The sequence below is a fragment of the Entelurus aequoreus genome, linkage group LG10, assembly GCF_033978785.1.
Source record: "Entelurus aequoreus isolate RoL-2023_Sb linkage group LG10, RoL_Eaeq_v1.1, whole genome shotgun sequence".
NCBI classification, from domain to species: domain Eukaryota; kingdom Metazoa; phylum Chordata; class Actinopteri; order Syngnathiformes; family Syngnathidae; genus Entelurus; species Entelurus aequoreus.
In genome coordinates, this window is record NC_084740.1 from 25,914,988 (window position 1) to 25,940,137 (window position 25,150).

Here is a 25,150-nt window from a genome sequence, read left to right on the forward strand (position 1 = left end):
ATTTTTAGTACTTACCGGTAATCAAAAATATATATTTTGTAACATTTTTCATCATGTACACTACTTGCTGTCTGTTGGGTTATTTCCTGTTTAACAACTTTATATAATTATTTTTGTTGTGTCTATGTAAGGAGGGGCCATACTAAATGTGTTTATATACTGACAAATGACAAACATAATTCATTAGGGCTGTGAATCTTTGGGCACCACACAATTCGATTTGACTCTTGGGGGTAACGATTCGATTCACAATCAATTCTCAATTCAAAACGATTCATGATTTCTTGATTACTGTAACATATTATTTCCGGGTCTCCCTATGTCTAGCATTAAAAGATTACAGTTGGTACAAAATGCGGCTGCTAGACTTTTGAGAAGAACAAGAAAGTTTGATCATATTAGGCCTATACTGGCTCACCTGCACTGGCTTCCTGTGCACTTAAGATGTGACTTTAAGGTTTTACTACTTACGTATAAAATACTACATGGTCTAGCTCCATCCTATCTTGCTGATTGTATTGTACCATATGTCCTGGCAAGAAATCTGTGTTCAAAGAACTCCGGCTTATTAGTGATTCCCAGAGCCCAAAAAAAGTCTGCGGGCTATAGAGTGTTTTCTATTTGGGCTCCAGTACTCTGGAATGCCCTCCCGGTAACAGTTAGAGATGCTACCTCAGTAGAAGCATTGAAGTCCCTTCTTAAAACTCTTTTGTATACTGTAGCCTTTAAATAGACCCCACTTTTAGACCAGTTGATCTGTTGTTTCTTTTCTGCTCTGCCACCCTCTCCTTCGTTGAGGGGGGGTGGGGGGGCACAGATTCGGTGACCACAGATGAATCGCTAGCTGTCCAAAGTCGGGACCCAGGGTGGACCACTCATCTGTGCATCAGTTGGGGACGTCTCTGCGCTGCTGACCTCTCTCTGCTCAAGATGATCTCCTGCTGGCCCCACTATGGACTGGACTCTCACTATTATGTTAGATCCACTATGGACTGGACTCTCACAATATTATGCTAGATCCACTCGACGTCCATTGCATTGTTATCCCATTGGGTTGAGTTTTTTCTTGCCCTGATGTGGGATCTGAGCCAAGGATGTCGTTGTGGCTTGTGCAGCCCTTTGAGACACTCGTGATTTAGGGCTTTATAAGTAAACATTGATTGATTGATTGATTTAATACTTTTCAATAACATTTGTTGCCAGTTTTATTATTAACTGCATTCCGCCATAAAATAGATAAACAGCTGCGATAAACGTAAACATTTTTTTAAAAGAACACCGGTCTTGTACAATTCTACCCACACATGTAATTAATAAAGTCAAATACAAATAAGGCAACAAGAGAAGCATCACATACTTCTCTTTTGTATAGTAAATACTTACAGCATAAATGGCCATTAACATGCCCTGCTGGCCCCACTATAGACTGGACTCTCACATTATTAATCGTATACACTTGCATCCATTGTACTGGTCACCCAAGGGGGAGGGGGGTCCCTTCCGGGTTTTCACATTGTTCCCATTGGGTTGAGTTTTTTTCTTGCCCTGATAAGAGATCTGAGATGAGGACGTCATTGTGGCTTGTGCAGCCCTTTGAGACATTTGTGATTAAGGGCTATATAAGTAAAGTTTGATTGATTGATTGATTGATACATCAACTATATGTTTTGTTTGAGTGGTTGGACAGGACAGAATAAAAACATTTAAAAAATTACACTATTTAAAAAAACAAAAAACATCGATTTTCGATTTTTTAAAAATTGATTAAGATTGGTCACAAATAGAAATTGCGAACCATTTAAAAATCGCTTTTTTTGACAACCCTATAATATGATTCATTAATTTCCTACATTTGTACCCCCCAATATGATCGCCCCCCTGCTTGTGAGACACTCACCTCCCGTTGCTCATCAGGCCGCCGTCAACTCTCTGGAACGTCACTACAGAGGGAGAAAAAGAGCAGAGACAGAGGCCAGATATTAAGTTTCCAACATCGAATGTATCTCCATAATTAAGATAAGATTCCATTAGTATTCTAATGCGCCTGCAAAGCTCGTTAAATATGTTCCATACAGTAAGTGATGTGGGATGCCTCTTCTGTGCCCACTGTCTAAAAACAAAAAGGTATTAAAAAACAAAAAAGTCAATAATGAGGATGGCTTTACATAAGTTGAAAACGTCATGTGTTGCTCAAGGACGAGACGCCCGATGAGAAGCAAAACTCATTTCCATGTCTCTTATTTAACTGCTGGATTATCATCAGGTGTATGATTAAATCTGGCTCCCAAAAAATGATTAAAAAAAGGCAGCGGGATCATTAATCATGCAGTGTTTTCTGTCAGACGGCTAACTGGGGGTGGGGGTCCGGTATAAGGATGTAGAGATAACAAGCGGCCACTATAGGAAAAGTCTGAGTGTTAGATCAATTTAATGTGTAGATGACAAAGCAGCATGGAGACCTCAGAGGCTGCAACAGTTTTTTGTAACCAGGAGGAAGGGAAGGGGGGACAGAGAAAGTGATCCTGCAATATTCGTTCCACAGATAAAAGAGAACATCAGCATTCCTTCACAGGCTTTCTGACTTCAACAAGATCAGGCATGAGACCCCCTGAGGGGACGTAGGCATCAGAGGGGTCTTTTCAGAGAGTGACGTCATCTGAATGGGGAACACTCCCTCTTTTAGGATGTCAGATCCACTGTCAACACTTCATAAAATTGCTTTTATGCACAGAATATTTTTTTTTTCTGTAATAAAAACATATAGGATGTCTAAAGTTTACATTGATATTATTAGTGATATTAATATTTACAAGAGTGTAGCATTAAAATATATATGTAAAATATAAAGTATTAATCAAAAAAATATAATGATAAAAAATATAATAGATATTGCATTTGTCAGGTCCAGTGTTAAAACATCACCATCGTGAAGCCTTTATTACATATTATAATAAAATACATTTGATTTATTTAATTTACTAAATATATTTAAGTACAGATATAACTTTTTGTTACATTACTGTTGCCCCATTGGTTGATTGTTTTTAAAGTGCAGATTGTGGGTATTTTTTTAAACAATAAACATCACATATAAATCTAGAATTTCAATATACATGTTTTCGTATTCATTGTTTGAATAATTGTATTTCTATTTAATATAGTTAATACCAAAAAAAAAAATCAATTCAATATTTTGATTTTAATTATAACTGTTTTGTTACATTATTTTCCCCCCATTGGTTGATTGTTTTCAATGAGCAGAATGTGGGGATTTTTAAAAGCAACAACAAAAAAGCTAATTGCAACTCTTAACATGCATTTATAATATATATTAATAATAACAAATCAAGACATCATAATTCTTTTATTAGTGATATATCATTATAATTACTTTTATCAGTCTATCATTTCAATGTTTTTGTTTTATTTTTGTCTACAAACGTAATGAATGTATTGTAGGGTTAGACCATCACCATCATACAACCATTATTAATTAGTATTTGATAATATTCTAACTCCTAGAAAAGTGTAAAATAAACAACTTAATCATTAATAGTCCAACTTGTGCAACTTTAGTGCCGTTGTAATAGACAATTTTGATTGAATTCATAATCTCCATAACCTAATGTAATGTTTCACCCAGTAGACTTTTCATATTTATTTATTTATTTTCTCCAAATTATGATATTCTACTGCCTCAATGCACTTCAAGGCAAAACAGTTAGGACACATCATTTATTCGCAAAGTTGCAAACTTTAACTGTTTGAGAGCAGGTCTTCTCAAGTCGATATCTCTCGTCAGGCACATTTCTGGCGAGCTTCAAACCACTTTAAAGTGGGCCAGAGTGACGTGACGAGCACTTTTCCCCCAATATGAATACAGATTAATATGCACTAAAAGGAGGAGGAAATCATCAGCATATAAAATTCCATCAAATCTCCTTGGCTGCTGATTTACCTCGCTGGAGCCGACAGCTTTAGGAGGCTGAGACAGGACACTCTCCATACATCAACTAATTGTCAATAGAGGGAAGAGCAGCGGCACTCTTCAGACGCACTCTGGCTAATGTTCGAAAAATCACCTCACTAATGCCTCCTCTCTGTTTGACTTTGTTTTCATCTTCTGAGTGCCAAGCACAAAAATAAAATCAACAAAAACAACAAGGTGATTCAACATTTGTATGACACCTGTTAACAACTGTCACAACAAAAAACCAAGACGCAATGGAGATTGAGTCGCAACCTTCGGTAATTTTGTTTCGACGCCTTGATTTAATTGAGAATTATGAATTAATTAGGAAATTAATTTGTATAAATTAATGTTTTTAGAGTATAGTTTCCTTTGTGTGTTCCTGTCTGTGCCGAGTCTCCCTATCATTTTACTTCCTTGTGTTGCACTTGTACTTGTATTTGTAGTTGCCACGGAAACAGTACCCAAACTAAAGTACACTGCATTTATTGAAATTTGGGGCAGAACTAATTAGGCCCTATGAATTTTGCCTAGCAACAGATAAATGTAGAATATATGTATATTATTTATATATTATACATATAATATATTATATATATTATATTATTTATTATTATTATTGTCTATTGTGAGCGAACTGTGGTGCTGAATTTCCCCCAGGGATCAATAAAGTACTTTCTATTCTATTCTATTCTATAACCTGTAAAGGAATCCAGAGGATTTTTGGTGCTGCATTACTATGCTTGTTGTTTACTTTCATTTGAAAGTTATTCTTTTATAATTCTTGACAATTTAGTATATGTATGTTCAAGTTGTTGCCGTGTTTCCTTGTTCTTTATCTGCCTAGTGAGGCACTGAAAGCGTATGCCTTCAGTTTTTTTGTAATTATTGGAAGTTGGGGCAACAATGTGCGTGCCCCACCAGTTCTGCCTTGCAACACACAACCTCACAAAACTGAGTAATTCTGTTGGTCTACATTACTGCACCGATGTACTTTTATCTAAATGTTATTTATATATTTTTTTATTTATTATTTGGTACATTTAAAACAAATTCAGTCAAAAGTTTATAGGAATTTTCTAATGCTATTGGACAAGAATTGCTGTCGTCAAACCCTTATCAAAATTTTGTTTTTAAAACACAACACAGTATGGTAAGTGGTTGGTTCCGTACACATTTTGTTTATGAAATATAAAAACACCACTGGCCGCCAGTCAGAGCATTGTATTTATATAACTCTTCATAAAAAAATAAAACATAATACAAAAATAAATTGAAAAACACATTTTAAAATGCATGTAAAAAATAAATTGAAGATAATTTGTTAAATTCAAATTTTTTTCTTTAAGAAAGGTGATTCAATTACTGTATATTTTTATTTAATTATTTTTAAGTATTCATTTTTTATTATTAGGTTCCTTTTTATTAATTAATTAAGTGATTCTCAAAATGTGGTATGTGGGCTCCATCTAGTGATATGCCAAAAAAGCTAGTGTTTTATTTTCCTATATTTAAAGACTCTGTTACTGTTCAAACTGTGTGTAATGTTAAAGTGGCAAAACATTAAATATACTTGTTAAATAAAACCCTCTGCCATGTTTTTAACAAATACTTAGGCCTCCTATGCTACTCTATTTTAATGTCGGTAATTACAGTGGTACTTGGAGAGCCAAGTGTTTTCTGAGGTGGTACTTGGTGAAATAAGTTTGAGAACCCTTCGATTAATTTATTCAAAGGTGCCACACACCAGCAATCATGGAAACCCATTTATGCTTATACATATACTGTATATATGTATATATATAAATATATTTGTTTAAATTATTTATTTTAATTTAATCTTTTTTTTACCTTTTTAATCATCTACATTACTCATGAAATGCTGTTTGAGTTGTTTGACGACTTTATAAAGTTGTTTTTGTTGTGTTTATGTCAAGCGATGGGCCATACAGTTACCATAATTTGCATATTTACGTTCCTGTTGCTGCTGTGTTTCCCGTCTTTAATCTGCCTTCCGGGGCATTGGAAGATTAAATGACCCGAGTTGCCAAGGAAACGGCACAAACAAGCAATGTAAATATTTTTTAATTAATGGAATTTGGGGCAAAAATTATTGTGCCCCACCAATTCTGCCGAGCAACAAAACAAACTGCAAAGTTCTGTTAAACTGAATTCTTGTACTTTTATCTAATGTTATTTTTTTTATAATTTATTGATTTAGTACATTTACATAAATCCAGCACCCGTGATAACATTTTCTAATGCTATTGGATGAGTATGTGGCTCCAAACTTTATACTGATATTGTATGTTAGACACAGTCGGCCCCAAACACATTTTTTTCACAATATATAAAACGCCACTGGCCCCAACACACACACACACACACACACACACACACACACACACACACACACACACACACACACACACACACACACACACACACACACACACACACACACACACACACACACACACACACACACACACACACACACACACACACACACACACACACACACACACACACACAAACACAACACAAACACTTTATGCGAATACACTCGAGAGAATTTGCAAGGCTTTTGGTCAAGGCCAATAACCAATCAGTGTCAGATTAGCTATGGATATTAGGCTGATGTATTTAATAAGCGGAAAGAGGGGGGGCATATGTTGCGGGGATGGGCGTGAGGGGTGAGGAGATGGGACAAATGAACAGTACCTGCAGGGGTGAAGGTGAAGGACTGAACTGCAAAACAAGAAGACAGAGAGTTTGTGTGTTAAAAGCTTGCAGAGGTAAGCAGTGTTTTAGGTGATGGGAGGTGGTGGTGATGATGGGGGGATCTGCACACCAGTGGACTAGATTAGAGATATACTTATTATCAAAATGTAGTTGGTTTTCCTCCTCGATGTGCAGAGCCAAATCCAGAAAAGGAGGCAGCAGAAAAGGCCACAAACCAAAGAAAACAAGAATGTCCCAAACATAAATGGATAACAAATGAGAGAAATTTGTTAAAATGTGCTTGTTTTCTTCTGCTGTCAGGCCATGAGTGTTCTCTGCTCCCTAATTAAATCATGCAGCCTTGGCAGCACATATGGACTTGCTGGTATTGACAAGACGGCGGCCGTGGGGGGGGGGGGAAGAGGTCATTCAATGAGGGTCATCGTGTGGGAGGAAAGATGCTGGACTAACTCCAGCTTGAGGAGACCAGGCTGCCCACTCAGCTTGACCACCTTGGGCTATTAAACAGCACTGTGGGTGGACTTGTGGAGCCCTCTGGAGATGATCATGTGCGCTGAGACTAAACCCGCTTCTTCTATCTAAACGTGATTAAACATGACTAATGACACTTTGTCCAACCTGCGTAGTTGCTCAGACCCTTCCTCTTCTTCCTCCTCCAGTAGAGCCAGATGCTGAAGCCCATGAGGATGACCCAGCAGGCGCCGCCGATGCCTGCGATGAAGGCGGGCTGCTTCACAACGTCGGTGATCTGCTCTGTGATGCTGTTGTTACGGTTGCCATGGATGATCACGTCCTGGAATGGCTTACCTATAAGTGATGGGGAATGGACGCAGAGTAGGTTCAGTCATTGGAATACATAAACTGGACAAACACATACCTGTAAAATGAGAAATGTTGCCAGTTTAGGGTGTTTATTCATTCAAAACTATGTTTATTGTTGCGGTTTTACATTTATGTTTTGCAGAAAAGTTATATGTTTTTCTGAAATATGTTACTCTAGAGCAGTGCATCTCAATTATTGTCTGTTACGTCCCTATAGAACAGTGGTTGGCAACCGCTCTTGTGGCTTCCTGGAGCTTTTTCAGAAATGTATGAAAATGGAAAAAGATGTGGAAAAATATATTTTTTGTTTTAATATGGTTTCTGTAGGAGGACACACGACACAAACCTTCCAAATTGTTAGAAAGCCCAGTGTTTAATATGTTTATGTGTATTGCTTCACTGTCTTCAGTAATGCGGACGCTGTAAGGCAAAGCCCTCAATTTACCGGTCGATCTACGTTCCCATCTTGACCTATGGTCATGAGCTTTGGGTTATGACCGAAAGGACAAGATCACGGGTACAAGCGGACGAAATGAGTTTCCTCCGCCGGGTGGCGGGGCTCTCCCTTAGAGATAGGGTGAGAAGCTCTGCCATCCGGGAGGAGCTCAAAGTAAAGCCGCTGCTCCTCCACATCGAGAGGAGCCAGATGAGGTAGTTCGGGCATCTGTTCTGGATGCCCCCGGAACGCCTCCTTAGGGAGGTGTTCATCCATTGCTTTCGGTCTCCCCTAGAGGGGGGGGGGGGGGGGGGGGGGGGGGGGGGGGGGGGGTTACCCACATATGCGGTCCTCTCCAAGGTTTCTCATAGTCATTCACCGACGTCCCACTGGGGTGAGTTTTTCCTTGCCAGTATGTGGGCTCTGTACCGAGGATGTCGTTGTGGCTTGTACAGCCCTTTGAGACACTTGTGATTTAGGGCTATATAAATAAACATTGATTGATTGATTGATTGAGGTGTTTAGGGCACGTCCGACGGGTAGGAGGCCACGCGACCCGACCTCAGATAAGCGGAAGAAGATGGATGGATGGATGGCTTCACTGATGAGAGTATTCGGCGAGCCCCATTTTGTCCTAATAATTTTGGCGGACCTTGAACTCACCGTAGTTGTGTGCACTGTGACTCAACAGTTTGTTAACATGTATAACTTTCTCCGACACTGCCACAGAAAATGTGTTTTATGCCACTCCTTTGTCTCATTTTGTCCACCAAATGTTTTATGCTGTGCGTGAATACACAAAAGTGAGCTTTGTTGATGCTATTGACTGGTGTGGAGTGCTAATCAGGCATTTTTGGTCAGTGCATGACTGCAAGCTAATCAATGCTAACATGCTATTTAGGCTAACTAATTGTACATTGCATCATTATGTCTTTTGTGCAGGTACATTTGAGCTCAATTAATTTCCTTTACTTATGTCCTCTTTGTATTTAATTTATATTTGCCTGTCTCATGACACATTATCTGTTTGGAATATTGGCTGCACTTCTGATTGTTGTTTGTGTGCCATGTTATAGACCATACCTTGCCAAAGATTGTAATAAATCCATTAGAAGAAGACGGCCTGCCAGTTCCTTTACCTCGGATACACAAATCTACACCTTCGACCATTCTGAGCAGGTCATTTCCAGGAGTTATCTCACCCTCTGAGAAGCCTCCATTTTACTTTCACTCCATATTCTGTACTGCTCAGTAGTGTTACCATGTTTGCGTTACTGTGTAGAAACATGGAGAAACAATTACAAATGTGCGCGTCATTCAGTCACTGTGTTACAAAAAATAAAAAATGTAATAATACATAATGTTGGATATAGAGAACATACAAACCCTTTATTTATTGAATCAAAAATATTGAAATTCAACGACTTGGTGCATTTGCGCAAATAAGATAGTATTTTAAACAAATTTACATTTATTACCATATAAACAAACAAAAGCACCGAAAACTGGTGCTGTTATCTATTCCCAGGTATCGGTACCCATCCTTACGCGTCAAACTAAATATGTAATCTGATATTGAGGAGTATCATTGCTGGATCATATTTGGTATGTCAGTTAGGTAATATACGCATTAAGGCTGCATCAATGCCGTTTGTAATGATTAACATGTAATGAGAGCACAGAGACTGGATGAACAGCAAGTGAGAAGCCAGACTGAGTTGCCACATTTAGATATCATGCATGAAGACAGGAACTAGAGAGAAATGCAACAGGAGTAGACGCTTTCTGAGGAAAGGAAATTGTGTTTTCTTTTTAGGTTTGCCTCTAATTGACGTGTAGAGCAGCCAAGGACTGCATGAACAGTGAGCGAGACGCCCACAAGTGACGGCACAGAGTTCCTACATTTAGATATTGTGCAACAAGAGGACGGTTTTAAAATTCTAGGAGGAAGATTGTTTTCAGGGTTGCCTCCAAAGACAAGACTGCATTAACAGTGAATGCAAATCCTGCATGTAATGACAGTTTCCGGCCAATGACTAATTAGGCAAGGCAAGGCAAGGCAAGGCAAGGCAACTTTATTTGTATAGCGCTTTTCATACACAAGGCAGACTCAAAGTGCTTCACAGACAACAAAGTGAAATGGAACATAACATATTAAGTTATGTTTGCAAAGGCAGACTTATTGATACAACTCTTGTATTGTGCAAGTGTACTTAATGTGACAGTTGCTGCGGGTCGAACTAAGCATTGCTTAAACTTGAGTGAAGATATTGACCAAAACGTCATAATATGGACCCGAAGGATGTGCAGTGAAATATAACATACTGACCCAAAAAAAAAGGACAAAGCTTATAACAAACCCCCTGGATGAGCAGGTTGTTTGTCAAGCTCAGCCTCTAATTCACTCCATTGAGGGTAAAACACACAATGTGAAATGAAAGGAGAGGACGGTATTGATCTACTATCGCACCCCAGACACGCTGGTTTGACACTTTTTATGGAGCTTGCAGACACACTGACTGTAACACATGGACACAAAAGTGTGCACAATACACAATAAGACTGCCACGCAATCATTGGCAAACATGCCCCATGTTGCATGGCGGATTATGGTAGTGACACTGGGGAAATAAGGGCTAGCCATCATTTAAAGTAGGAAGGGGATTCATATGGCCCCATCCGTCGCCGTTTACCCAACAAATGATACGTGACAAATTGGGGGAAGAGGATGCACTATTCACTTTAGTGTTGAATATCTTAAAATGTGTTTTGTGCTAATTCCAATTTTGACCACAGCGTCAGTTAATATGTAGATTGGCGCTTTCCATCATTTTAGCAGACCGCATTGCAAAATGATTAACCCCACAACTTTCTCTCACGCGAGGTCCACCCAGGAATCCCTGAACAATATTTTCCAAAAACGTATTTTGTTCCTTACCGATAACAATGGACTGGGGTTCACTTTTCACTCCCACCCCTGCGCTGGTGCTGGCGGCCACTTCCACTCGGTAGACCACACCCACTTGCAGCCCGCCCACCACTACCGAGCGTATGGCCGCGTCCACCGTCTTGTTCACGTGGAAACGCGTCTCGTTACCCAGGCACCAGATCTGTGGCACGGAAGGAGGAGAGAATAAGATAAAAGTACTAGTGGGCCTTTGACGCACCATAAACAGACCTTGTACTCTTGGATGATGCCATTTTGGTGGTCCGGCGGAGGGGGGTCCCAGGAGATGCTGATTGAAGTGCTGTTCTGGTTTCCCACGGTGAGGACTGTTACCTGCTGAGGAGGGGCGCTGGGGGCTGCAAACAAGGAATGCAAGGACATCTCAATATGTGACTATAGCAGAGTGGCTCATGAATATGTAGTCAGACACTCTGCTATTCTTTAGGGATGACACAGGTGGCTGCAGGCTGTCAAGATGTCTCATTAGACGGGGGATTTATATGAAGAGGAGGCTTTGGACGATCTTGAACGCTGTCCCTCTCGGGGTTGCGGGGGGTGCTGGAGCCTATCTCAGCTGCATTCGGACGGAAGGCGGGGTACACACTGGAGAAGTCGCCACCTCATCGCAGGGCCAACACAGATAGACAACATTCATACTCACATTCACACACTAGGGCCAATTTAGTGTTGCCAATCAACCTATCCCCAGCTGCATGTGTTTGGAGGTGGGAGGAAGCCGGAATTCCCGGAGAGAACATGCAAACTCCACACAGAAAGACCTCGAGCCCGGGATTGAACCCAGGACCTTCTTAGTTTGAAGCACACGAACTAACCCCTGTCCCACCGTGCTGCCCTGAAAGTTTTCTTATGACGTTTATACGTAATTCCCAATTTGGCTTCCCACAATGAACACTGCAGACATTCAGTTTTTAAGGGACAATCAGAATCAGAATAGTTTTATTGCCATTGTTTGAGAACGGGTTCACAAACTAGGAATTTTTCTTGGTGCAAATGTGCGACATAAAAACATACAACACATATTTGGTAATAAAAAGAGCTGTAACTGAGCTATCAGATAGACTTAGAAGGAATTCAAGGAATTCAAGGAGCTGCTGTTAGGAGTTATTGTTCATTTGCCTGATGGCCGAGGGGAAAAAACTGTTCAGGTGGCGGGAGGTGTGGGTCTGGATGGAGCGTAGTCTCCTGCCTGAGGGAATCAGAGCTATAAGTCCAGACAAGCAGGTTTGGACCGGAGAGAAGATTGTAGCTAAGAGACATTTATGAATCCGCTCTGTCAACAGAAAAACTGGACATTTTAGTCTTGTTCTGCCAAGCAGTACGTAAAGTACACTGCTAAATTTTCTGAGTTTCCATTGTAAAGGGTCACATATATCTGACTAAACAGTTTTTTGACTGTGTCCTATTTGCAGTTGTTAATGTACATCGAACCGACATGGAATTAGGTATTTTTCCAAGGATTTTCCAATTCCATTTTAATTGACTGACACACTGATGACGTCCGATGCCACAATATCAAACACATTAGATTCAGTTTATTAGGAAAAGAATCCTGATTGTGCAATGATCCAAGAATTAACATGAAAAAAATAAATTTCAGTTGTGAATTGTGAATTACATTTTATATAGCGCTTTTTCTCAAGTGACTCAAAGCGCTTTACATTGTGAAACCCAATATCTAAGTTACATTTAAACCAGTGTGGGTGGCACTGGGAGCAGGTGGGTAAAGTGTCTTGCCCAAGGACACAACGGCAGTGACTAGGATGGCGGAAGCGGGGATCGAACCTGCAACCCTCAAGTTGCTGATTTATCTGACAACTAGTAATCAAAAACCGGTTCTTGTTCAGAACCGGTTTTTGATTCCCATCCCAAGTGTATCAATTGGAAACCGTTTGCCATTTTTTCAATTAGTTCTCTTATTGATCCTTCCAGGTGGGGATGACGCCATTATGCAAGTGCATAGTGACGTCAGATCTCAAAATGGCGAAGCCCAGGCGCAACAAAGGCTCTTAAGTTGACTACATTTTACAAGAAAAGGTTGCAACAGCGCTACTTGTAATTATAATAACGCTGCGAGTTAATCAAGAGGAGGACATATCAGCAATATGCTGAAACAAACACAAAACATGCAACAATTATAAATTAAAGTCCTGTTTTTAACCACTCCTATCTCATCCCAGCAGCAGTAACGCTCACCCGTCATCTGAATACAACATGTAAATAATAAATGATAAATGGGTTATACTTGTATAGCGCTTTTCTACCTTCAAGGTACTCAAAGCGCTTTGACAGTATTTCCACATCCACCCATTCACACACACATTCACACACTGATGGCGGGAGCTGCCATGCAAGGCAGCTAACCAGCAGCCATCAGGAGCAAGGGTGAAGTGTCTTGCCCAAGGACACAACGGACGTGACTAGGATGGTAGAAGGTGGGGATTGAACTCCAGTAACAAGCAACCCTCCGATTGCTGGCCCGGCCACTCTACCAACTTCGCCACGCCGTCCCCTAACTACTACTAACTCACCGCCTATCTTGTTAGCGCTATTATTTGTTAAATTGAAATGAATGCCTTCTCACTTAGATGAGCATGACGAGAGACAGATTCTGACTGGCTCGGAGGCAGACAGCCCCAGTTCACATCTGAAGAAATCTGCTCCCACACGTTGCGACCACTTCCCTGAAGACAGCAAGAACTTGACTCAGTGAAAGAAATGCCGTGAGCATGGCTCCCTGCTCTTCGTGCACCGTTCTCATGGATAGGTTGACTCTGCTAGAGGGCCGTGTCCGCCAGTTAGAGCAGAGTAATCTCGTAACTTTAGACGTTGCGGACACATCTGCTAGCGTTAGCTGTAACGAGCTAACTAGCCTAGTTTATAGCGTCCTATAAGCAACAGTGAACCAGTTGAGACGCATAATAGATTTAGCCCTTTAGCTAGTCCTATGACCCAGTCTACCGGGCACCACACTTTAGTCATAGGGGACTCTATCACCCGAAACATAAAGTTTAGCAAACCAGCCACAATTAAGTGTATTCCCGGGGCCAGAGCACCTGACATTGAAGCTAATCTTAGGGAGCTAACTCGCAACAGGCCTAGTAAACACGTACGACAGGCTAATCGCAGTATCGACGTATAGCAGATTAGTCTCGCTTAACAAGTGGCTAACTAGTTTTTGTAGACAACAGGGACTAAGGTTAATTGATAATTGGCCCTCTTTCTGGGGCAAACCGGGCTTGTTGATGAGGGACAGCCTTCACCCTAACCTGGAAGGCGCCATCATTCTGACAAGGAACATAGATTATTGTTTGAATCACACTTGACTATCTACACTAGAGCAAGCCCGGTCACAGGCAATTACAGTGTCTGTTAGTCCGTGTGAGGAGTCAGTTAAGCTAGAACTAGCCAACGCCAGGCTGGAAAATCCCTGCACACATAGCATTTCTCCTAGAATAATACACAACTCACATAATGTTTTTTCTGCAGTGACTGTGCCAGAGGTGGACATGCATTCTACTGAGGTGGCAAATTATGACGCGTTCAGCAGCACCAAGCAAACACTCTGAAGATTCCCGTCATATCAATTCCTAGATATGGTCGAAATTATTTAAAGCGCACTACGCAAAATAAACGCAACATTATTATCATTACTACTACAGATAACTTTAACAAAAATTCCTCAAAACAGCCCACTACCTATAATATGGGCTTTTTAAACATAAGATCATTGTCTCCCAAAATGTTATTAGTTAATGAGGTCATTACAGACAACAATCTTAACGTCATTGGTCTCAGCAAAACCTGGCTCAAACCAGACAATTTTTTTGCACTGAACGAGGCATCTCCTCCTAACTAGATTCAAGATTGTTTATTGTCATATGCACAGTTAAACAGACAGTGTGCCGTACAATGAAAATCTTACTTTGCTAGTCCACCCTTCAACAAGTCACACGGTACTTAGCTAAAATAAAAAATGTACAGTTTAGCAGTTTAAAATAAGGTATTAAAAAAAGTATAAGCTATATACTGTAAAAGGCACAGTGAGTAACATAACATTATTGCACATTCTGATTCACAGTCAACAGTATAAATATGGAGGTGACATTGGGTCACAGCTGCAGTTTAAAGTGTCTTTAGTGATCAAAGGTGAAAAGTGTCTACAGTGATGGTTCACAGTTCGTGGGTGGTCATGAAAGCTGTCTTTTGTTTGACAACAATGTTAAAATCTGACATGGAGAATCTCTTAAAACTGTGTAATGTTACAATGGCCAAAATTTCAAATATTAAATTTATTTTTAATGAATATTTAGACCTACTACACGAGCGTTTTCTGAGGTGGAACTTGGTGAAAAAAGTTTGAGAGCCACTGCCTTAGACAATTTATAAGATGCTTACTCCTCTATGTAATGTTATTCTCCTTAATAAATCACTACACTAGTACAGGTACTTCAACTTGTGAACACATTGTGTTCTACGACCAAAATTATAACTTAAATCAATTTAATCTGCGCTTGGCCGTCCCAAAACACCAGTTTTTAACATGTGACATTCCTTTTAAGAAGAAAAACAAACTTTTAGATAAGAAATCATGCTTAAAAAACAGTACAATAACCTGTACTACAAACAACTACATTAGTTTTATGCATTATAGTAATGATATTGTTCAGAATTACCTTGGGGAGCAGACTTTGGTAACGCCTACAAGCTGCTTCTCCGTTTTGTAACACTAGGAACCAGGAACTCGTTTTTATGTTGCACCTGGACATATTTGAGTGACGGACTGCAGAGGTCAGAGTTCACAACAAGCGATAAGTGTGTCTGTGTAATAAATGAATAAATGTTTGTTGTGTGGACGTGTGTGAATGCATGCCGCGGACGCTCGCTGCGGCTTGTGTGAGGTTTCAACAAGTAAAATGTGACTCAGCAGGCCTAGACACTTAAAAGTAACAAGTAGTTTCCTTGGATACCGACAGAGTTTTGCGTCTGGATTTCAGAGGTGACACATGTCTTTCCTTTCTGAATGCTTTTGTTCTTATTTGTCTGACCCCCACAAAGAAAGGAAAATAAACAGAATTTGGCACAGCGCAGGATAAAGTATCAAAACTAATGTTTTCTCATTTCCGCAGGGGGTGGAAGGAGAACTGTGCCACGGCAGAATACTGACAGGTCAATTACTCGCATGCTGCCTCTCCCTCACCTCGCCTCCATCCAAAATGGCACTTGTCACCCGGTAAATCTCTGCTCATCCCTCAGCACGACCAGAAGCGCCGGCCTCCGGGGAAGCGGCCGATGCCTGGCATGGACGGAAGATGAATGGGCCCTGTGATGAACCCGCCACCTTAGCCAGATTAGAAACAATCTACCCGGGGGGGAATCCGATCAAACAGCGTGCTTGGGCGCCGCATTAAATCCAGGTGACAGAGCGGCGGCGGCAGCCATCACGGGCAATGTCGTTCAAAGTTAATGGTATGAATGATTTAGCGGTTTATTATCATGCATATTTGCGCTAAACAATTCACATTTTTCATTAGAGGCCCCAGAGGGTGCGCTAATAGAGCCATTAGTGGCGTGATGTATGGTGGGCACGAATGTGACCTCCTGTCTCTCATGTCTGCATGCCGCTATGCTGGATAATGAGGAAATACAAACAAATCATAGAAAGGACGCTGGGTGGGCATTTGGTTAGTTGCCTACAAGTGTTCATGTATGCAAATGCTGAGACACAGGAATCACTTTGCATAAAAATGGTCTCCTAAGGACCATCTTGGGAAATAAGAATCAGATGGCACCATGAGCCATGACTTCCATCCTTACCCACACCGAGTGAGACAGAATAATAGAATGTGTGACCGTTCATCCGTCTAAATCCCCACTTGGGGAGGAATCTGTACTTGTGCTGGATAATGGCCGCTGTAAGTTTTAATCACTCCCGAAACTCGACTTCTGCATCCATCTTGCTGGAAGACCCATCCTCTCGGAGGAACTTACTGTGTGATGGCCTATCAACTCAAAGCAGACTGAAGACCAAAATAGAAAGCGGTCAGTCTTTCCGAAAGACTGGGCTGCAGATGGAGCAAAAGCAGAAAGAGTTTTCTCCATTGGTAATAGCTGGGACACGCTGGTACTCGGGGGCCTCGTTGGGGTGGTGGCGGTGGGGGGGTGGTGGTGGTGGTGGGGGGGGGGGTGTCTTGGCATGTTTTTACTTTACTGTATGGGATTGTTGTTGATGTGATGGCAGTTCCACCTCACTAGTCTATAGGCTGGCTGCTACCAGAGATACGGTACCCTTGGAGAACAGGGAAATAAATGAGCCTGTCATCAGTCTTGTGGACTATCTTCACCACATGCAAGCCTCAGGATGGTAGGACGAGATGGCCTTTGTCCTAAGAACACCCCAAGGATCACTTCCAGGTCTGGTCTGAGAATATTGCTATTAATATCAAACCTTCATCTAACTTTGACCAACAAACCAACCAACTGAGATGTTTGGGGTTTAGTGATGGAATTCATTTAACAATGTGTCTGAAGGGGATCAAAGGATAATAGCAGTTTATATGGAATTGGTACTTAATCGCATCTCCATGCAATTTGAGGCAAAATGTAGTGTACTAATTGGCTTTAACCAGCAGAGGTACTGCTGATTCAGTCTGGTTTTGTCTTATCAGACATTAGCTATTGGGGATGCACTAATGTACAGTACCAAACACAGTCAGTATCAACCGATTTCCATGAAAAAGTATGTGATCGGCTAATGCAGATTAATGTCTTTTAATGCGGATCACAAAATCTGGCAGCTAACTGTAAGACCATACACAGTGTGGAGCTGCTCCACGAGGTTAATAATGCACCATGCGGGAAATAAATTGCATTTCTCAAGAGTATTATCACTGGAGGATGAGGCTTAACATGTTAGACACTGAATAAAAACAAGCAGAAGCAGACAAGAAGGCGAATTATTTGCTAAGATAGCTCAAAACAACACAGGAAACAAGTGCTTTGTAAACATTAGGAAGTCTGGATGGAACCACGTTACAGTAGAAAAAGTACTATAGATTAATTAATGTCTATCTAGAGAGAGCAACTGAGCGTCTAGCTGCCAGGTGTACAAGTAAGGAGAGGGCGGATCAATCCATATATTGGTAGTGTTAATACTAATCAGTATATGATCGATACTACAGTAATTAGATCGATATTTCTTGTTTATTTTTTTTGTTTGTTTTTGTTAATGTTTACAAACTCTGGGAATAAGTCCAGACACTTGACGAGGACTTTGGGGGTAAAACCAAGGACTTAAAAGAGTAGGAACTTGTAGATTTTGCTTTTGTTTAGTTCCATCTATCCATTTTCTATCAATTGTGCACTATTGACTTTGTTTTGATCAAACAATTATATGTAATAAAAGAAAAATGAAGTAGTTTAAATATTGTGTTGCTATTGTTATAAGGTCAAAAAAACCTCAAATGAACAAATCAAAATATTTACAATTGATAAATGTGATGGTCTTCGGACAATCTCACTCATGAATGATCCGTATCGGAATCTGCAGCATAAAACCCGGATCGGAAGACCCCTATCAGCTATCATTTGCCAAGTTGAGCTATGTGGCAGTATTATTCTGCTCATTGTACAACGTTCTACTATGTAAAATTAATTGAAAACAATGTGGCAGTATTATTCTGCTCATTGTACAATGTTCTCCCATGTAAAATTAATTGGAAACAATGTATGGAAAAAAAATCAATTAATACATAATACGTAAATACATAAATAAAATATATACTGTAAAGTTTATTAAATAAATTGAATAATTGTTAGATACAATTTAATAAATATATCAATACAAAATTATTAAATAAAACAATATAAATGTATAAACAATTATAAAAAAAATATAATTAATCAGTTCAATAAATGTATTCAATTTGGTGATTCTCTTCAGTAAATTTAGTCCAGTCCTAACATGAGACTGTATTATGAGGAATAAAAGGATTGTTATCTAATCCCTATACATGACAGCATACATGCAGGAGCTTGCAACAAAAGCAAGAACTCATTGACGGCTGACAGCACCAATGACTGACTCAGCTCACAAAGTAGCACAATGCAATTATGAGTTATTATAAGAGTGAGACAAGATCACAGCCCAAAAAAACATGTTTGGAAAATCCCCTGCCTTCAGAACATTATTATGACTCCCTAATGGAGACAGGTGTGCCTTGATGCTTTTGGTGTATTTCTTAGTTCACAAGTTTTTTCAAGGGGCATAAAACAACCATGTTTTGTAACATAAGGTAACAAATTAAGGTAATATTTGCCTTTGCAGTAACTTCCTTATTTCCAACTTAAATCCCACTTATAGGAATTTGAATTAACTGGAAAATTGAGTGCCTTACCTGCTGATGCTAAGAAGTCAACATTTAATTATTCAACTTTTTAAAGAAAAGTGTTGATATGTTAAAGCACTACAGTAGTTTTACACTCTTTATGAAAAGATCTATTGTACTCATCCTTTGATGTGTTTGTCCTGCCGTGAGATTTTGCTGTTTTATATCTACTTTATTCTATAGAGCAATTTCCAGCGTGGGTCGAAAGAGCGAATTCTTCCGCGCATAGACTTGTTACTGTGTGTGCAGTATTGTGCCACGATGCTTCATGGCCTTGTCAAAGCATGTAGCAATCAAACGCAACCGTCATCTTCACATGACAGTGAGTGTGTGCGGGCTCCAATCACACCTCGGCCCCGCGGCTGCCGGGTGATGGATTAGGAGCCGGGATACACAACAGCCCCTTCTTCGTAAACAAGGAGAAAAAAAAGGCACATTCGGAAGGTCGGAGCGACGGGCGCAGACATGCTTTTTGTCTCCAAAGGATGTGTTCGCCAGTGATATGACAAACACCGCCCTCGGGGGTCATGAGTCAGCCGCCACCCTGCGAAATAGACAAAGTTCATCGCTTTTCTTCAGCGTCATACCTTCCTCTGTGGTCCGCGCCGTCCTGGATTCGCTGTCCATGCCTTGGAACTCGTTGAAGTACGGCCGGGCTTTGATCTCGTACACGATGCCCTTCTTTAGCGGCGAGAGCACCACGCTACGCTCGGACGGGACCTTGATGTCCTGCGTCTGCCAGTGTCCCGGAGCGGGCAGTCCGGATGTCTGCCTGTACACAACTTTGTAACCCTGGATGAACTGGGATTGGCGGTCCACCTGTGGGAGAGGAAGCCCACATGAGTACTAAAAACATCACTTAAATACTGTTTTAACTCAACAGTAGGAAGGGAATTCAAATTTGTCGCAGTTTACCTGACACATAAAACGTGATGGATTGGAGGTTGCACAAGCTACTTTAGCCCCCAGATGGCAGTACAGTGTTAAATATTTGTTTTGTGGCAGTTCTGAGTACAGAGTCAGTGGCTATATAAAATGGCACTTTATCATTTTCAGCAGACTGCATTGCAAAATAAGTAACCCTCCTCTTCCTCCCAGAAATGGGGCCCTATGAATCCTTCCCCTACTACAGTATATGGAACACACACAAATGATTACAGGCAAATATATGAGAAGAATATGGTTGTGATTACATGAGTTAGGTTTTTTTGTGTACCTGTAGTGAAGTAGGTATTAAATAAAGTATGATGAGCATAATTAGCTTTTTAGTGATCTTTCCAACTTTTGATTTCCATACAAAAATAATCTCACTAGGATTTTGTGGCTTAACTTTGAAGTCCAGTCCAGTATCAAAAGATGTCAAGTGAAGCAACATGATACAATATATTGAAAATCAAGAAATGTAGTTAAATTTAGTTTAAAAAAAAGCCTGGCTAGGAAGCTAAACTAAATGCTCACAGAAACACACATGTTTAGATTCTTAAAGATGGGATGATTATATTATGAACATATCAAGCTAAACCTCCATAAACTGAACACTTGTATTTTTAAGTTGTTTTTTTGTGCCAATAAATTAAATATAAAAAGGCCAGAATTTAAAATTATAATCATAATGTTGTCTATCTGTGTTGGCCCTGAAAAAGGTGGTGACTTGTCCAGAGTGTACCCCGCCTTCCTCCAGCACCTGATATGTAAAACCCACACACACTCCAATGCCTCTGATGAGGCGACTAGCAGAGAGTCCCGTCAAAACTACAAAGAAGCACTGATCACAAATGAAAATAAGGTGCGCTGAGTAGTGATGTGCAGATCAATACAAACATATCGACACCGCCGATACCACATTTTTATGCTTTTTGCTCTGCCCATTCAGTCGGTCATTTATTTATTTAGGAAAATAACTGACAATCAAATAATGAGTCACCCAGTATTATATTATTTGGAGACACTACATACAAAACTGAATAGAAGTAAGACACATTTAGTGCAGAATAACGCCATAGTTTTAATCGCCCTGGGATTACGTATATTTTGTCTGAAGATTATTCGTCAAGAGCAGCAACACTTGAAATGCACTACTTTTTAAATGTTACTTGACACATTAGTATATTTGCACAAAGTATCGGTGTTGGAACAGTATTGCTGATACAAGCCTAAATTTTACTCAGTATCGAATTGGAAAGAAAATCAGTGGTATGGTATCGCACTAGCGCTGAGAACGCTCTGAACAGGGTAAAGGAGCTATCTCAGGACTACGGTGCAAAACAGGAAATTAAACTATATAATAAAAGACCCAGACAGAAAATCAAAATGGAATCAAGAATAACCCAGACCCATAGTCTGACCTGTCACAATGTTTAGGCAGAAAAAAAACAAAAAACACTTGATACAGTTACAGATATCAAAAGTAAGACATGTATTGCAAATACCTTTTCTTCTCGCTACTGTTGAACTTTTACCTAAAGTGATCTCAGCCAATCACCACCAAAAACGAACCACCTATGCTACCAACTAGCTCAACCAAGTTTGGAGTCTAGGGATTTATATTACATTTGTTGTGTCAGACATTTTTTGACCTACACTTTCAGTCTTTGGTAGAGGAGGGAAGGCATTCATTTTGCCCCATTTCTGGAAAGGGGGGTGGGGCAATCATTTTGCAATGCAGGCTGCTGAACATGATGGAAATCACCACCATTCATAGCAACTGACGCCGTGGTCAAAGTTGGAATTGCCACAAAACACACTTAAAGATATATCCAACACTTTACTGCCGTCTGGCGGCCGAAGTGGATAGTGCACTCCTCCAACTTGTCACGTTTCATGTGTCAGGTAAATATGAATCCCCTTCATACTGTACATCAAAAGCTCTAAAATTGTGAATACTGAATGCTAAACAAAACAAATATCTTGAGTCATTTAAACATGGGCGTGCAACTGTAAGGATTTTTATTTTTTTTTAGCTCCCTCGGATTGCTTTCACGACACTTCAGAGCTCTTTACTAATTTAATAGGCCCTTTTATTACCGGCTATAACGCGCTTAGCTTAATGAACGCTCGGGCATTACCTTAAGACTTTGCTCCTCTTATTAAAATCAAAATACATTCCATAAGAGCGCCCTTGAAGCACACATACGGGTATAGTCTCAACTTACACCACGGAAAGATGGCGTTAGCCCCTTGAGAGAGCTCCTGTCTATGAGAATGTCACCGAGATGATAAGAGCAAATGTGTCCTGTGATAGCCCCCCTAACCAAAAGCCCCCCCCTCCCTCTTGATGCACAAGGGCAATGGTGGCATCCTTCATCGTAATGGCTTGTTAACAGTCCAAGCAAGCCGTGCCTTGGAATGACAAATTAAACAGATGCTTTTTTTCGCCGTGTAGCCCGAGTAAATCAGTAAAATGAGATTCCAAGCCAGGGCGTGTGACTTATTAATGGAATGATTTGGGAATATAAAAGCTCTCTGAGCGAGGTTTTCCTGTTTATGGAAGGTGCCCCTGATGGATGAGGCCAGTCATGTTTGGCGCTGATTGGACGTTGCTGTCGTAAAAAAAAAAGCACACGACGCCTTTAGTCTTAAATTAGCTAGCGAGTCCTGAGGTGAGACTTATTACGCGGGTAAATAAACATGTCAGCGGGAAAACTGCTAATGTGGTACGTTTGGAAATGGAAACAAGCCCCCGCGTCAATATCAGATGCACGCAGGGTCTGAGTGATTTATACAAATAATAAAAAAATCACGGTAGCGGAGGCTGGAGCTGCTTTGTAATTTGTCACAAAATGTGCTGATGCCAGGAAATGGAAGTGTTTGCACATACGGGGAACAAAGCAAGATAAATGCTTCGAAGCAAAGCAGGGAAAAAAATACTGTTTGCTTAACACTTTATTGCCACAAACATTTATTTCCGTCAAAGTGTACCAGGTGCTAAAAACAACTGATGAGCTACCAGATGTTAGTTTTTTTAATATGTCTATTTACTTTACAGGAAACAATCTATAATATGTTTAGCACAGCTGAAGCACAAAACATGGACAAAAAGACTTTAAGTGGATATTTGCAACTTTCTCAAAGTTACTTTTGTTAAACCAAAAAATACAACAAGAACACTAAACTTATGTTATCATTAGTAGTTTAACAGAACTCGTGGGTTGTCGCCGTACCAAAATGTATATCTATTGTTTTCAAAATAAAGGGGACCACAACCAAACATAAAATCTTATGACACATTAAACAAACATTGCTTATTGCAATTAAATAATAATTTTGTTGTTAAATAAAATAGTGAACATACTAGACAACTTCTCTTTTAGTAGCAAGTGAGCAAACAAAGGTTCCTAATTTGGCTGCTGACGTATGCAATAACATATTGTGTAATTTCTCATTTGATTATTTTGTCAAATTATGATGGATTATTAATCTACTTGTTCATTCACTGTTTATATCTGCTCACTTTCTGTTTAAACATGTTCTATCTACACTTCTGTTAAAATGTAATAATCATTTATTCTTCTGTTGTTTGATACTTTACATAAGTTTTGGGTGATACTACAGATGTTGCTATCAATCCAATACCAAGTAGTTACAGGGTCATACATTGGTCATATTTAAAGTTCTCTATTGTCCAGGGATGTATTTCATGGGTTTATAAACAATAAAAAAGACAAAAGACTTAGTGATGATAAAAAATATCGAAGTATTCATGGTAGTATTGACTGTGTACGGCTCTTGTAGTTGGTATCGTTTCAGTCGATGTCTGTGTAGAGCCACCCATGGTGTTTGTTTACATTCATGAGCACTAGCTTGCTGTTAGCGATTAGCTATTGTATCCTCCTACGGTGTGTAGTGAGGCATGCTTAGCTCTTCCTCGTCCTGCAGGGATGATACTTGTAAGAAACTTACTTTATTTGTCGCCATGGAGACGAGGATTAGTGATTTAGAAGTAGCTAAAACACTACGAACTGCGAATTTACGTTAGCCGCTAGCTAGCCCACGGCTAACAAGAGCAAGAGCTAAGCACCTTTTACATAGCAACGCTTCAGTTTTTATAACTTCACCTTTATCTCTAGTTTTTAAGCCACAATGCGTCCATTCTCCCTTTTCTATCTCAACACTGTTTCTCCATGTAAGTGCTCTGTGTGCACGTTTTACCAGCAATGTCACAACGTGTCGAGGGCGCGCCGTCATGTCCGTAAATAAAAAGTACCAGTATTTTTCAGAAGCAGTATAGTACCATTTTTTATTCATTATTACCGCGGTACTTTATTAGTACCGGTATACCAAACAACCGTAAACAGAACATGTTTTTTTGTGTTTATATTTTTCACAATTACTAAATATATTAAAATATGATTAGGGCTGTCAAATGATCAATTGTCTTAATCAGATTAATCACATTAGAATTTGGATTAATCATGATTCGTCACAGGTGATTACTCGCATGCATAATTAAAATTTACTTAAGATAAGACCCCAATATTTGTAGCCCAATGCAATTTTACTGTCAAAATATCATGGAACATTTTTAAACGTTTTATTTGAATGCACGTCATTTATTTGCACAAAACTTGGTAACAGTTTTATCTAAAGTTCTTCAAGGATGTATTTTGGAGTGAAATCTGCCAGCGAGCACACAAGTCATAGTCTCCTTATTCATTTTTGTACTGACGTATGCATTGATCTGATCACTGATCGTATAGCGGTGAAGGTAAAAGAGCTTGTACGGTCAAAATAAATTGTATGATTAATCAAAGTGTGTTCATGATTAATGCAATATTTTTTTGTGATTAATGATGAGTTAACTCGATAACTTTGACAGCCCTAATTAT

At 39.8% G+C, this 25,150-nt stretch overlaps 1 protein-coding gene across 5 annotated transcripts in view; it reads right to left on the bottom strand.

The window, feature by feature from the left end:
• Positions 1-25,150, bottom strand: part of robo2 (roundabout, axon guidance receptor, homolog 2 (Drosophila)) — an 833,901-nt gene that overhangs the window by 73,707 nt on the left and 735,044 nt on the right. For 3 of the 5 annotated variants that reach the window (XM_062060420.1, XM_062060422.1, XM_062060418.1), the window contains exons 14-19: positions 19,913-20,144; positions 11,152-11,276; positions 10,912-11,083; positions 7,334-7,522; positions 6,695-6,721; positions 1,898-1,940 (exon numbers count right to left, since the gene is read on the bottom strand). In XM_062060420.1, the coding sequence (XP_061916404.1) occupies positions 1,898-1,940; positions 6,695-6,721; positions 7,334-7,522; positions 10,912-11,083; positions 11,152-11,276; positions 19,913-20,144 (788 nt within the window). The remainder of the gene's footprint in view (positions 1-1,897; positions 1,941-6,694; positions 6,722-7,333; positions 7,523-10,911; positions 11,084-11,151; positions 11,277-19,912; positions 20,145-25,150) is intronic. The other 2 variants (XM_062060421.1, XM_062060419.1) reach the window with 1 other exon arrangement.